This window comes from Candoia aspera, chromosome 4 (assembly GCF_035149785.1).
Source record: "Candoia aspera isolate rCanAsp1 chromosome 4, rCanAsp1.hap2, whole genome shotgun sequence".
Lineage (NCBI taxonomy): Eukaryota > Metazoa > Chordata > Lepidosauria > Squamata > Boidae > Candoia > Candoia aspera.
In genome coordinates this window covers 58,723,104-58,738,331 of record NC_086156.1, presented here as the reverse complement: position 1 = coordinate 58,738,331, position 15,228 = coordinate 58,723,104, and the positions used below count along the sequence as shown (strand labels likewise).

The 15,228-nt window shown below is 40.3% G+C and overlaps 1 protein-coding gene across 2 annotated transcripts in view; it reads right to left on the bottom strand.

Moving 5' to 3' along the window:
- Nucleotides 1-15,228, bottom strand: part of RAMP3 (receptor activity modifying protein 3) — a 53,458-nt gene that overhangs the window by 12,346 nt on the left and 25,884 nt on the right. Inside the window, exons 2-3 of one of the 2 annotated variants that reach the window (XM_063304213.1) lie at nucleotides 13,126-13,155; nucleotides 11,389-11,518 (exon numbers count right to left, since the gene is read on the bottom strand). In XM_063304213.1, coding sequence (XP_063160283.1) covers nucleotides 11,389-11,518; nucleotides 13,126-13,155 — 160 coding nt within the window. The remainder of the gene's footprint in view (nucleotides 1-11,388; nucleotides 11,519-13,125; nucleotides 13,156-15,228) is intronic. The other variant, XM_063304214.1, reaches the window with a different exon arrangement.

Below are 15,228 nucleotides of genomic sequence, written 5' to 3'. Positions count from 1 at the left end.
GATGCCAACAGAGCCCTCACAACAATCCCTACTACCACCATAACTCAAACCAATGAACTACTATACGCTACAGCTGCTGTAATCCTGGAGATGCTTGACTACATGATCAAGAACAGCATTACATACCCCCCTGGCAAATGAGGCTGGAGGCTAAGATCAAGGCAACTTGGAGAGAAGTTAGTCAGCTGGTGGAACTACAGAAGGGTGTGGAGATTAAGGATAAGACTCGGCTACTGAAAAAATACAAGGGCCTGACTCCATCTGAAGCCCTAGAGACTGCTAAACAAAGGCTCACAGCACTGGCTACCAGGCTAAGGAAATACACTAGAGAAGCAGAGGCCAAGAACTTTCTTCTCTTTCCACTGGTAATAGAGTAGATACTATGTCAGGTTCCAGGTTACAAAGTCCAGAAGATTATATGGATTTTCATCCATCCATCCATCTATCTATCTATTGAATTTATCACCACCCATCTCACTGGAAAGGGACACTGGGTGGTTTACAATAAAACATAGATTAAAAACCCCATAAAACTACAGAATAAATATAATACCAAATAAATATAAATATGATAAAAACCCAATAGCTAAAGTTCTCTATGACCCGCAAGCAGAACAGGGCCACTCTAAGGAACTAACCATCCCCGGAGGTGACTATTCTCCCTCCCACCCCAGGCATGATAACAAAACCAGGTCTTTAATTGTTTTCTAAAGTCCAGGAGAGAGGGGGCCAGCCTCACTTCCGGGGGGAAGAATATTCCAAAGGGCGGGAGCTGCTGCAGAGAAGGCCCATCTCCTGGACCCCACCAGATGGAATTCCCTTGCAGACGGGGTCCGTAGCATGCCCCCTCTGCGTGACCAGGTGGGATGGGTTGATGTGATGGGGAGGAGACGGTCCCTTAGGTAACCTGGACCCGTGCCATATAGGGCTTTAAAGGTGATAACCAACACCTTGAACTGGACCTGGAAGCATACTGGCAACCAATGCAGCTTGCGGAGCAAAGGAGTAACATGTGCTGATCTTGAAGCACCTAAGATCACTCGCGTGGCTGCATTTTGCGCCAGCTGCAGCTTCTGGATAATCTTTGAGGGCAGCCCCATGTACAGTGCATTGCAGTTGTCTATATGGGAGATAACCAGGGCATGAGTGACCGTTCGAAGGGCCTCTTGCTCCAGGAAGGGGCGTAACTGGCGCACAACACGAAGTTGCGCAAAGGCCCTCCTGGCCACGACTGCCACCTGCTCTTCAAGCAGGAGTCGTGAGTCCAGGAGGGCCCCCAAGTTACGCACCAGGTCTGTCTGGGGCAGTGCAACCCCATCCAGAACTAAAGATGACAATTTTCCAGAAATCGAGGAGCCATTAATCCACAGCCACTCCATCTTCCCCAGGTTCAGCCGCAACCTGTTGTCCCCCATCCAGGCCCCCACAGCCCCCAGGCACTCAGAAAGGGTGGTCACGGCATCACTTACTTCACCAGGGATGGAGATGTATAATTGAGTATCATCAGCATATTGATGATACCTCACCCCGTAGTGACAGATGATCTCACCCAGTGGTTTCATGTAGATGTTAAAAAGGAGCGGAGAGAGTACCAAGCCCTGCGGCACCCCACAAAGAAGGGGCCTCAGGCCGGATCTCTCACTCCCTATCAACACCGACTGAGACCAACCCTGGAGGAAGGAGGTGAACCAGCACAGAACCATGACTCCCATTCCCAACTCCCTAAGTTGGTCCAGAAGGATACCATGGTCGATGGTATCACAAGCCGCTGAGAGGTCAAGGAGACTGAGGATGGATATACTGCCTCCATCCCACTCCCGCCACAAATCATCCATAAGTCTAACCAATGCCATTTCCATCCCATAACCGGGTCTGAAAGCTGACTGAAAGGAGTCCAGATAATCTGTTTCATCCAGGACCCTCTGGAGCTTCAGTGCCATCACTTTCTCAACCACCTTCCCCAAGAAGGGGAGGTGGGAGACTGGATGAAAATTGTCCAGTACAGTAGGGTCCAGCAATGGTTTCTTGAGGAGGGGGTGCACCAGCGCTTCCTTGAAAACTACTGGGAACACCCCCTCTCTCAAGGATGAATTCATCACCGCTTGGACCCAGTCACATGTAACCTCCCAAGCTGCTTTCACCAGCCAGGAGGGGCATGGGTCTAATTGGTAAGTGGTGGCATTTACAGACCGAAGGATCCTGTCCACTTCCTCGGGTTCAACAGGATCAAACTGTTCCCAGATAACACAGTAAGTATGTTTCCTGGGTATCTCCTCAGACTCTGTCTCACGCTCAGAGTCCAACTTGGAATGGATCCGAGCGATTTTATCCTGCAGGTGCCCAGCAAATTCCTCAGCATGGCCCTAGAGATGGAGTTCTGAATCCCCTCTCCCCAAAAGGGATTGAGTGATCTTAAACAGGGCCACCAGGTGTCATTCCGTGGATGCAATAATAGCGGAGAAATATTGCCATTTCACCACTCTTACTGCCACAAGGTAGGCCTTAATCGCAGCTCTAGCTTGTGTTCAAATTCAGTCTTTGTCTTCCTCCAGCAGCACTCTAGGCATCTCTTAACCCTCTTCAGAACCCTCAGCTCCTCCATAAACCATGGGGAGTGCCAGGTTCGAATGGACAAGAGAGGCCACACAGGCGTGATCCTGTCCAAGGCTCCAGCTGCCTCCCTGTTCCAAGTGACAGCCAGGGCCTCCACTGGACTGTGTAGCAGGTTCTCGGGTATAACCCCCAACTCCCTCTGAAAGCCTACCGGGTCCATCAGTCACCGGGGGTGGACCAATTGAATGGGTCCTGCATTTCTGCAGAGGGGGGCGGCATAAGAGAATCTCAAAGTCACCAGGGCATGATCTGACCATGACAAAGGGAAAAGATGTAGTTGTCCCCTCAGATCACGTTGCCACTGCTCCGACAAGAAAACTAGATCCAGAGTGAGGCCACTGTCTCGAGTCGGGCCCGAAATAATTTGAAACAGGCCCATGGCTGCCACAGTGGCCATGAACTCCCAAGCCGCTTTTGAGGCACGCCCCAGGGAAGGCAGATTGAAGTCCCCCAAGACCATAAGCCTGGGGAACTCTTCTGCCAACCCCGAGACAGCCTCTAGCAGTTCAGGCAGGGAGGTTGCCACGCAGCAGGGAGGCTGGTACAATAGCAACACTCCTAACTGCTCTCGGGAACCTAACTTGAAAAACAGGAACTCACATCCGGCCACTTGTGGAGCTGGGCCCCTGACGGCTTCTAGGGATTCCCAGATGACAACAGCCATCCCTTCTCCCCTGCCCTGAGGTCTCAGCTGATGCCAAACTCGGAACCCAGCTGGGCAGATCTCCAAAAGAGGAACCCCTCCTTCCATGCCCAGCCAGGTTTCGGTAATGCACGCCAGGTCTGCCTCCTCCTCCATGATCAAATGAGGGGGGCCTTGTTGTTAATTGACCTGGTGTTACAAAGCATCAGCCGAAAGTCAGGGCAACCATGAGTCCACTGTCCAGGGCCTGGGTTTGTGCACCGAGGGCCGGAACATGCCACTGGTAATAAACACCGGACGTGTCTTCCTCAAAGGTGACCCGCTCTCCAGCTCCCACCATATTGTCCCCTGCCCATCACCACCTTAATAGCCTGCCCCACCCTACAACACCCCAGAGTCTCTGAATCCATTAGCCTCCACTCCTGGATTCCCGAAAACACTGATTGACAACAGGGTCCCTCCATTCACTCATGCAGCCTCACTCTTGATCAATCAGTCACAAGGTGATGGAGGGCCCACTCAGCATACCAGTTCGCATTCTTGGCACTGCCGGGGACCAACCACTGCCCATACATTCACTCACTGTGCCCCCTCAACCTCTCTTGTTGGTCAGGGGGAGGGCACCATTATTTTCCACAACGTCCTGAATGTCTTATATAAAAACTTATAGGAGTCAGAAAAGATCTGTTTAAAATCTTGATGGAAGTCAGAAAAAGTCTATTTAAAATCCTCCATGTCTCACACAGTAGATTAAGGCACTCCCTAGGAGCTTAACCAGCAAAAGTCAAAGATATGGAAAAGTTCCGAAGTATGTTTACACAAAGTGAAAGTGAGATAAGCGGACAGTTCCCAAGGGGAAGTAGAAACAGAAAGCTGAAGGTTTAAATCAGCTGATTCAATGTGTAGGAAAATGATAATATCTGCAAATTTAATACCAAAATAATAACAGGAAGACAATTGTTTACTCTCACCCTCCTTTATATTTGGAAGGAAAACTAATCCCAAAACTTAAAAAAGATTTTTTTGAAAAATAATCCCAAAAATAACGATAAGCACCAAGAGAGCCAGCTTCTCCTTGCTGTAGAAAGCCACTCTTAGAGTACTCATACTTAAAAATATATATAAATTGGGTGATTTAGAAATGGAGTGCCCGGTCTTAGTGTCCCTTTAAGGCTACAGTGTGGCTTGGAAAATGACGACATCCCAGCCTCCCAGCTAGCAATTACCAGTCAAACGCAAAATGCTGTTTGCGATCTTCTGGCTGCAAGCAGCCATCCGGAGAACAGATGGGGTGATTCCAGGTGTTCTCCTTTGTCCGGAGAACACTCCTGGGCTTCGGGAAAACCTGCCTGAGCCCGAAAAAAATTGCCACATTGTCAGTTCCACCAACTAAGCCCACAGGCACAGCTGTTCAATCCACCATATCCCCACCAGAAGTCCCCGGCAATTTCATTTTCTATATGTATCCTACTTTACCACATCTTTCATAGTATTAGCAACTGTTATTTTGTCAAAATAAATTGAATTTATATTGTTATGTTCAACCAGAGTGCCCAGAATGATCAAGTTAAGTACTCCTTTGGTTGACTGGTGTTTTTCTCAGATTTCCAAGATGTCATTTACAATAACACCCTAGTATGGAACTAGTACAGAATGGAGTACAATTTGCTCTTGAAGTAAAATATATTACTGAATCAAAAGACAAAAAATATTACCAAATTCAGTATCTGATTTTGCTACCTAACGAGGATAAGATTTAGCAAGTAATATGATACTGGGCTGAAATACTTAGAATAATATATTCTGCAACTGTTTTGGTTTCTGCTTCATAATGGAGTTTTTCAGGCAATAAGCAATATGGAAATAACAACCCTGAAATTCTCCAGGGTTTTTCTAGAATTTCTAAGATAGTATTACAAAGTCCTTTGAACCCACTAAACTACATCATTAGAAATGTGTCACTTACCTCTGAAGCTATAGCTTCTCACAAATTGTACCTTCACATGAGCACTGCCCATATGTTAAAACCATAGTTGCCTCAATCAACTCCTAAGAATTTTATACGGGAGCCATCATAAGTGAACTCCCAAAAACGACCTTTCAAAGCCTGAGGGAAGTATGGCTCTAAATCAGAACTTCAGCACTCCAGATGGCTTCTGTAAGTTTCCTTTCACTTTTAAACTATGTCCTTAGCTATTAAATATGCTACAGATGAGAATTGTATTGGTGAGCAATTAGTGCAGGATGCACATATATGAAGCACCTAGTTTAAGTAAAATGAAGGCATGTAAAACGAGACAGAAATATGTTTTTCTCACAAGTCTGGTATCATTGTTTGGCTTAACAAGGAAAGTCTGCTGAATATATTTTAAAATAACCTGAATACACACACATTGAAGGCTAATGTTTCAATGTCCAACACGTGTCCCAATATGTTCAAACCAGCAGCATATGAGAAAAGTTTAAAACCTGTTTGTAGTGTGACATTTCCAAGAGAGATGAACAAGCAAAACACTGTAAAATTCATTCCAAATGTAAAAGTAAATGTAAATGTAAAAGTCATTCCAAAAGCAGGGCAAGCTTGCCAGCCTTATTCAACATCTGTTGCCCAAGATTGTCTCATTACTTACTTCAGTTTATAGGTGAATTGATAAAAACTCCATTACAACTCAAAATCCAAAGGCAATACTATCCAGTATATCAGATTTCAGTTTCTTCCAATTTAGGGCTGTGATTATTCCCTCTGGAATTGGACCCAGACAGCCTGACTATGTTTTTGCCTCTCCCAATCCCTAACCCTGATCTGGAACAGGACAATAAAAGAGAAATGTGCTTTCCTATGTGACATGTTTTCTCAAGAGTGGGCATTTCCTAAAGATAGGCAGAAAAAGTTAACAGGATGTGGCAGCTGGCTGTTAGCCAGAGAATGGAGCAAGCTCTACAATGATAAAGGGCACTAAATTCCCAGGACCAGTAGAAACCACTACCACTGAGGAAATGCACAAGCGCCTGAAAAAAATGGGAATAAATGAACTAGGCTTTCAGTCTCTAGGTCTAGAAGGTATTGAAAAATAGTGTAAATCATACAACAGTTTTTAAAAGCATTTGTCAGGTATTGACAAAGATACTGGACATGCTATGCTGCCATATTCTAGCTATACAAATCAGGGAGCAAGAAGTACAACCAGTTTTAACAAAGAGAACATAAAGAAATCTAAATGCTTAATCAATTAAGGGACAATGGGTGGGGGGAAAACACATTTTTCTTGTGCCTAGAGAAATGCTTGGGCATTCAAAATTACTCTGAAGAAAAGCCAGAAAAGAGCTGCAATAGCAGGCCTAGGAAAAAATAAGATGTTCACTTTTAATCCATCCTAGAATTGTATTCTACAATTCACAATTGTCTAATTAGAATCAAATATCTATTCCAGGTTTGCAGTACTTATTATAATAATAGTCAATCATCATCCTAAGTGCTTTTCCATAGTACTGAAGGATTTTACCAGCTGGGACAAAATAGAATTTAATCTACAATGTTTGGCTGATCCTTTTCTCATGAAATGAGACCATAATATTCTGCAGGTCAACATAATGCAAGTTAACATTTTTACTTTCAGTGTTCTAGAGGTAAGAAGAGTACTACACTTTGAAAATGAATCTCAATCAATTCTTAAGCCATCAAAAAGTTTAAGGCCTGTTATACCATGAAACTAGTTCTTAAGTTTTATATGTTTTCCCAACCACTCTGTCCTTCAGCATTTCAAATTACATCATTTCTTTCCTCCTTTTGTGATATGGATTAAATTAATCTAGCTACTTAGGATTCAGACAAGGAAAAAAAAATACAAGCAACATTCCCTTCTATTAATAATACTGAGAGTCAAATTATTCCTGAAAAGGTAATGCTGATTTCTGTTGTTTCTATGTAATTTGAATACCAGAGATAATGAAAATTCACTAACCATTAGACACATAGAACAGCATTCAATAACATAGCTTTCCATGTGAGTCTCAACTCATGCATACTACAAACCACTTTTAACATTAACTATGCTGCAAGGAAAGAAAACAGTAATATGTAACAATATCAGGGACAGATTACAGTATGCATTTCTTTTGCACAATCTTATAATAAGATATAATAAATTCCAATCTTGCTGTTTTTAAGGCTATCAGCACTGAGGACTCAAGTTTAAGCATCCCAGTAATTAAGTACTGATCTGAAAGTTTCACTTCTTATACAGGGGCTTATCATGGCCGGGAGCAAGCAACTCACTGAAATTCACAATTTATTTGAAAAAATAATATTTGGCAACAGATTCAAACGGATAATTTTATGGACTGGTCATTGACCACAGTAAAGATTCTTCTTCACTCATTTAAACAGGTACTGCTACAAGGTATCCTTTTTGACTTCAAGACAGTTTTTGAAATATTAATCAAAAGAAATAAAACATTCACATTTAAACACATTTACTCAGTAGGAAGTTCCTCTGGACAGAATTTATTCTTAGATCAGTAAAACTTCATTTGTCTACTTTCTAAAAGAGATAACATGGTTAATTTGATTAGTCATCATGTATACTTTCCTTCAATTCAAAGATTCTTAGATAAATTCACAGTAGGAATTAAAAGTAGAAGCAAACACCAGTTAAACATGCCCAAGGAAAGGCTTTCCCTACTGGAGCCCTCCACACTCTGATTTTCCTTTGTCTGGTGCTATACTTCTTTACTTATATACACATTTCTCTAAAATATAACATAACAAAAGTTAATATATCATTTTACCCCCTACAAAAAAGTGTCTGCCAAATATCAAAACCAGCAGCTTATCCCAATTTTGTTAGGAAAATGATTGGCTATTTTTCCCCTTTGGTGCAAAGAGAACTGAACTGAAATGTCCAAAAACAAGATGCCTCAGGGTTCCTGTATAAAACCACTCCGTTTCACCTCAGGAAATTTGTCATTTCCCTGGATTAAATGGCCTTTCAGTACTTCTAAAGATTGAGAGCAGCCACCTGGAAAATACTTATCTTCTCTTTCTTTTCCCAGATAATATCAAGTGATCAGAAAAAAACAGCACAGCCACCCAGCTGCATCATTCTGTGATAGCTAAAAGGCTTCTAACCCTTTTGTACGGGGTTATACTTTTCATCACTGTAAAGTAATGAAAGTGTAAGATATCATAACCAATCCCAAATTTAACCCAGATCATGGAGAGGCAATAATATGAATATGGCAAAAAAAAACACTAAATCTTTCTGTTTTTTACCTAAATGTTTAACCACTGAGGAAGGGAAAAAGCAATAAGAAGAGAGCTTGGCTAATGCATTTTTTAAGCAATCTTGTCTAGCATTAGGGCTCATCTTACATCCCCCAAACTGCAGCACAGACACATTCTGGTAAGACTTTGCTTGTGACATGTTCTTACTCCCAGCCCACATCAACTTGAAGTATGTTTTCTCTCTTCCCCTGATACAATTTTGGCAATAGATACAATCTAGCAGGCTTTATTAGCTACATGGTTGCAAATCCACCCAACAACAGTTAGCCACTTTCGGCCACTGGAAACATGTCCCTTCCCTTCTGGTTGCTGGGAGCTGCCCTCCATGGTTTCTTATAAGCAAAGGTTTAGTGCTCTCGAAAAATCATTAAATTTGTGTTTACAAAGCAGGAGTAGTGCTATCTTGAGAGCAGTCATTCTGGGCCATAAGATGCTTGATTTAAAAGGGAGAAGGGAGCCAGGTACTGCCAGCTGTGCATGGTTGGTTCTGTCACCACTAATTGTATTACAGTTTTTCCACTGCTTCTCCTAACAAGCTTTCAGTGTGGCTGTACTTTTTATTATTTTTATTACTTGGAGGTGGGAGGGATGACTTCATGGACTACTTCTGGGTGTCACTGTCCACTGAGACACAGCTGGACTCACTGGCTGCAGCACAGCTAGAGAATGGAGCTCATTGGCTATCAGTTGTTCTTCACCTTGTGCCCCTTCTCCATGCCTGCATCCTGGTAGTTGGACATCTGGACAGGTGGCTAAGTGCAGTCTTCCAAGCACCCGCCTACCCCCATCCAATCCCATCAGACATGAGCAAAAGTAATTGGTGGTTGTTTTCCCACCAGCAGGCAACACTTTCTTGGAGTGAAACAAAGCTGGAGGAAACCACCAGTCACTTTTCTCAACTTTTCTCACACTAAAACAATGAGGACAAAAGGAAGGCTTTGTTTCTGTGGCAAAACAAGGTTCAGCAGTGGGACAATAGGTGGATATTTAAGCAGTTGCCTGGTTGTGGCCCCTTGGTTGCAAACATAAGTACAATAAAATCAGCTGAAACAAATGATATCTGTGGCTAACTAAATAAAAATGCAGTGCCTTAGCAGATAAAATTACAAGATTTGAGTTGACAGTCTCTCAGTTCAGCATGTCATTCCCAGAGGTAATATTGGGCAAGCAATTTTCTTATAGCACCTAGAAAATCTCTCGTAGTAACCTGTGAACAAGATTTTCCCTGTTCTGAAACCAGTAGATGACCCACCACATTTTTTCAGCTATTACTGCAAGACACCTTTTCCAATCTAATTTTGCAGCAGTTCTGAACAAGTGGAAGTTGTAACATTTTTTTTCTCTTTTGGCAAGAGAAAAAGTTGCTGGCTGATGATACATAGAGCAAAAGCAATGAAGAATCTCATGGCATCCTAAAGATCAATATATTTATTATGGCATTAGCTTCTGTGGACTATTGACCACTGTAACCTATTGATCACAAGACTCAGTGTTAGTCCTATTACAACAGACTAAAACAGCTATCCCTCTGAAAATTATTATAATGAAGAACAGTGTAGCACTGAACTGAAAGAGCTGAAGGAGAAATGGTATCTGGATCAAAAGCTGCTACAGATATCTAGAGGCTTTTAAGCAAACATAACTGGCTTTTTAATAAGGTGCCCGATGAGCCAATATAGAGAATTCATAGGCATCTAGAGCGTTGTGGGAATCATCTGCATATTGTTATAGTGTGTGTCATCATTTCAACAACATCTTTCTTTCTTTCTTAATACAGACACCTATGACAGGATTGCATTATGGATAAAATAGGAATTAATCTTTAATTTAGGAGATAGAAAGCATTTTTTCCTATGTAACAAAATCCTATCAGAGCAAATACCAGGTAATATGAAGAATCTAATATTTAAATCTCATGGAGAAAATCTATCTAAGTGGTCGCTGAGAGTCGACAAGAACTTGATCGCACATAATCAATCAATCAATCAAATATTTAAACCAATTTTTAAGCACCTTATGTAAAACGACTTTCTTGAGCCTAAACATTCACAGATACTAAATCATTTCAAATGCCAGGAAATCCAGGCATGTATAAATGCAACCTAAAACATTTTAAAAATCAGGTTTGACATGACCCTATATACTCTGGAGAAAGAAAGCTCTTTTCGTCCATTTATTAAAATAAAACCACATCATTACATAAATTCTGACAACTTTCTGAAGACCAGTTTGTGGGTAAGTGGGTTTAGTATAGCTTTAATTATAGGTAGGCACTGTAGGAAGGTAGGTAAGTATATATTTAATCTGCCTCTTCTGGCTTTTAAGGAGTGAAAGAGATAAGTAGCTGACAGCTTGCAGGACATAAATGGCACTTCATAGCCTCTTGTATGTGAAGAAGGGGCAGGAGAAAACAGGTGCTACCAAGCTTTTAAAGCTAACAACTGGCACATTTAAACTGTTTCAGCTTGTTTTCTTGTAATCCATTCAGTCTAAAAATACTCTCTGAAACCATCACTCAGACGGGTGAACCTAGCCCTACTAGCAGTTGAATGACATAAGTAATATAGTTCTAGAAAGAAATATAGGATGGATAGACACAATGAAATTTGCATGGTAATTATCGTCAACTATTTCCAGTAAGCCCAATTTATTATGCTTGGGAATAACACCTTTTCATACAGGACTCATGCTTTCTCTTCCTGCAGTCATTCTACTTTAACTCTAGGAACTCCTGCATCCAGAAGTTTCATATATTCTAGTGGCCTGTGCTAATTGTGTAATTCCTGCCACATGATAACAATTTTTAATAGTTAATTCTTCTCCCACCTCCTCAAATTATAAAGCTTACAGTATAAATTCTGTCAGATTGCACCATTTCTTAGAGTCCACTTTGTGCATCATCTCTTCAAAGGATTTTCCACACACTGGCAAGTTCTGTAACATGAGGGATTCATTGCAGATGAACCGCTGTTGTGCACCTAGGAAAAACAGAAGGGTTCTGGTCGAGTCAGCAAAGAAACATGATGTGGTCTGCTTTGGAAAAGCAAGAAGGTTTTTAAAAATATTCATCAAGAGGAAGTGTTCTAATAAAAATGGAGTATTTAATTACTTTATATCTCAGATCTTAGACATGTCATTGGCTAGAGGTCATGCAGCTCTAAAGCTCTTACCTAAAAATGTAGTGCTCCTGGAAATTTTGAATTATTTCATTAATATTCTTTTTTTATATTAATATTTTTTTTTTTTAAATTGCTACCAAAGTCAACTTATTACCTAGGAGCACATATACATTATATATCATTTGGTTTATTCACAAAATCATCAAGTTTTATTATACTAAATTTCAAAGTGTGGTTGATCCAAATAATGGGTATAAAATAGCAACTGAAGCAAAGTTTCTGCCAAGCTGAACCCAATTTTATTTACTACATGGAGAAAACTATATTTTCTTGCAAAATATAGAAGTACTTTACCACTGCTGTCCTCTGGGATTTTTTTTTCAACTTCCCAGTCTAGTCTACAGCTCATAGTCTACAGCCCAAGGAATAGCTGACAGTCTCAATCCAAGTACTAACTAGGTCAGACCCTGCTTAGTTTTTTCTAAATCAAGCTGGCCCAACTAGGTTCTATCAACAGTTATGACAATAAATAAAAAAGCAAATGAAAACTGTAGCAAATTTTAAGTTCATCTGCACGCTGGATGGGTCTGACCTACTAGTGATTAACCAAGAAAGATGGGTTGGATTGTGATGGATAGTATCCAGTACTGCTTTTTTCTTTCCCTTTTTGCTACAGCAGCTTCCTATTTTCTAATAGAAAGGAATGGCAGTGTCCAGGAGCTGAGATGGAATTTGCTATTTGAAGAGATATTGGCTTCAGTGTCTATAACAAAAGCATCTGCTTGGCCAGGTTGAGAGAGATCTTCCAAAGGGCTACTACTGTCACTTCAGACCTTCATTTATTTATTTACACCTCAGTCAATGACATATGAGATCTGCCAGTTTGGTCCAGTGGTTAAGGTGCTGGGCTAGAAACCAGGAGTCTGTGAGTTCTACCCCCGCCTTAGGCATGAAAGCCAGCTGGGTGACCTTGGGCCAGTCCCTCTCTCTCAGCCCAACTCACCTCACAGGGTTGTTGTTGTGGGGAAAAGAGAAGAAGGAAGGAGTATTAGGTATGTTCGCCGCCTTGAGTTATTTATAAAAATAATAAAGGCAGGATAAAAATTAAAGAAAGAAAATGGGATCACTATTCATATGAAATATTGCTGACAAATGCATTTTTCCTTATTGAGATATCCTCAAGCTAAATATTCATAGGAAGATGAAACAGTTACACCAAGTTGTAAAATTGTATTGATTTCTCCCAGAGTCTTTCTTTCTCCAACAGAAAAAGTCACACATGAGGCAGCCCTTATAAATATTTAAATGCCATCTGCAGAAGCATGTTTGCTATTTTTCATTATAATCAGTATGCAAGGATATACACTTTTAATAAAGGTATCAGAAACCAATCTTTTAAAGGCTGCCCTTTTTAAAGAGATACAATGAAAAAGAATACTACAAATAGAAAATATCAAGCTTCTTACCTGCTAATCCAATTGTCATTAGGTTATTAGCTGGGGGGAAAAAAGGAAGTACCTATTAGAGTACTATTATTCCAAAATAATTACTGTAAAAGATATTAAACTAATGATAATCATATGACATAATCTTGAATTTAAACTATACAGGTTCTAAGGGGAGCTAAGTGCAACCAACTGGTTCCAATCCATAAAATATCTACAGTATCAAACAAGTGAAGTGGCTTCCAAAAATATGATACCTCGCCCAGTGCCAAATACCCTAAACTGAAATGGAATTGCTGTCAACCAGAAAATAAGAAAGAGCGCCTCCACAGAGACAAGAACTTTAGCCTATCAGGGTTCCTGTTCCTATGGACCTAATGGGTGTGCATCTAAATATGCAAAGAGAAGATTATTCAGAATGATGCCGATTACACATCAGATGGTGTAACTGTGATTGAGATGCATGCCGGCCTTTAGAGTCAGAGCTGTCAAAAGTCCCTTGACACATTTGGAAACCAGCACAGTTTATCAAATCACCACAAGCTCCCTTCAAACCTGTATCCTATCAGATTGCTGAATTTATTTTTCAGAGGAAAAGACATCACATTTACTAAATACAAAGGGACCATATATCACTGCAGCTTAACAGTGTATTTTATGGCATTAAGCGACTTCCTTCAAAATATAATGGAGGATGACTGAGTAGTTAAGACAACAAAACCACATTTAAATAGGAAATCAACTGAAGTTTATCTGGGTTCATTCGGATTTTGGAACTATAAGATAACAATTATTCCAGCTAAGGATTTAAACCTTAAATTCTAGACAATTTCTGCACAGGAAATGGATATGCTTGAAATGGAAAAAGATAGCAAGTTTGGAGAAAAGACCTTTCAAAAGCCTTTGCCAGTCAAAAGAGCAATATTGGCACAGAAGGGCCAATGGATGAATGCTGCAGGAGGCAACTTCATAGTTTCATAACTAGGCAAATATCTAACAAGTAAGGAAAAGCATGGGAAGAAGAGCAAATTAATATTTATACCAACTTAGCTGGACTGCTATTTAATATCATTTAATTGATATATTAATATTTTTCTAATATGTATTAATTGGTTTATTCAATTTTTCATTAAGTACACTCATTTCCGTTGTAGACTATGTTGGGACTTTATAAAGTATAATACCAATTAAGGTATAAATATTATCAACCCAAGGAGGGCAATTTATTTTCCAAAATTATTACTCTACAGGAAGTTTCCATAATACATTGTAATAGGTCAATGTAATATTAAAGTCAAAGCACTCTTCTTAACAGCTAATGATAGAAACAATCAAAGTAATGTTGAACCTCCCCTCTATTTTTATGGACATGGATTTCTATTTTTCTACTGATGGCACTCTGAACTCTACTTTAAGATTACAGTGCCCCAAAGCCGAGTACTAATTTCTTCTGTCCTCCAACAGATCTGGTACAATGACAATGCCTTTATTCTCTGAAAATTATATCCAGTATTATCCCTGGAGACTTCATTCAGAGCAGACTTTCCCAACCTGGTGCTCTCCTGATGCATTGGCCTGAACTTTCACCACTCCAAGCAAGCATGGCCAACTCATGGTTTCTTCTCATATGTATACATAGAGCAATTGAGAGCATCTGATTTGCATGCAGAAATGCCTCAGTTCCCTCTTTGCTATCTGAAACTCCAGAGAGTCACTGCCTTGCTGGTGCTAAAAAATATAAAACATTATTTTTAAACTAAAATGTATGTATGCAGATTTCCTTTTTCACATTAGAGTTTAATCGCTCCTAGACATGCTTTGCAACTGCCATACATACATAATTTTCTACAGTGTGTTGTTTTTACTTTTTATAATGGGATAAATTTTATAACATTTATTAAGAAAATAGACAGGAATAATCTACTGAACTGATTGTACTGAAATTTCCTTAACTGATGTATATTAATTGCATATTACAGGATTTTTAAAAGAAAATAATTTGTTTCCATTTTTAGTTAGCTTTTCCATAGTACTTGCTTGGATTTTGTGATTACTGAATGTACAAACAAAGCCATTGTTCAAAGGTGGATGAAGCTATCACTTGTAAAAATCAGGCAGATGTTC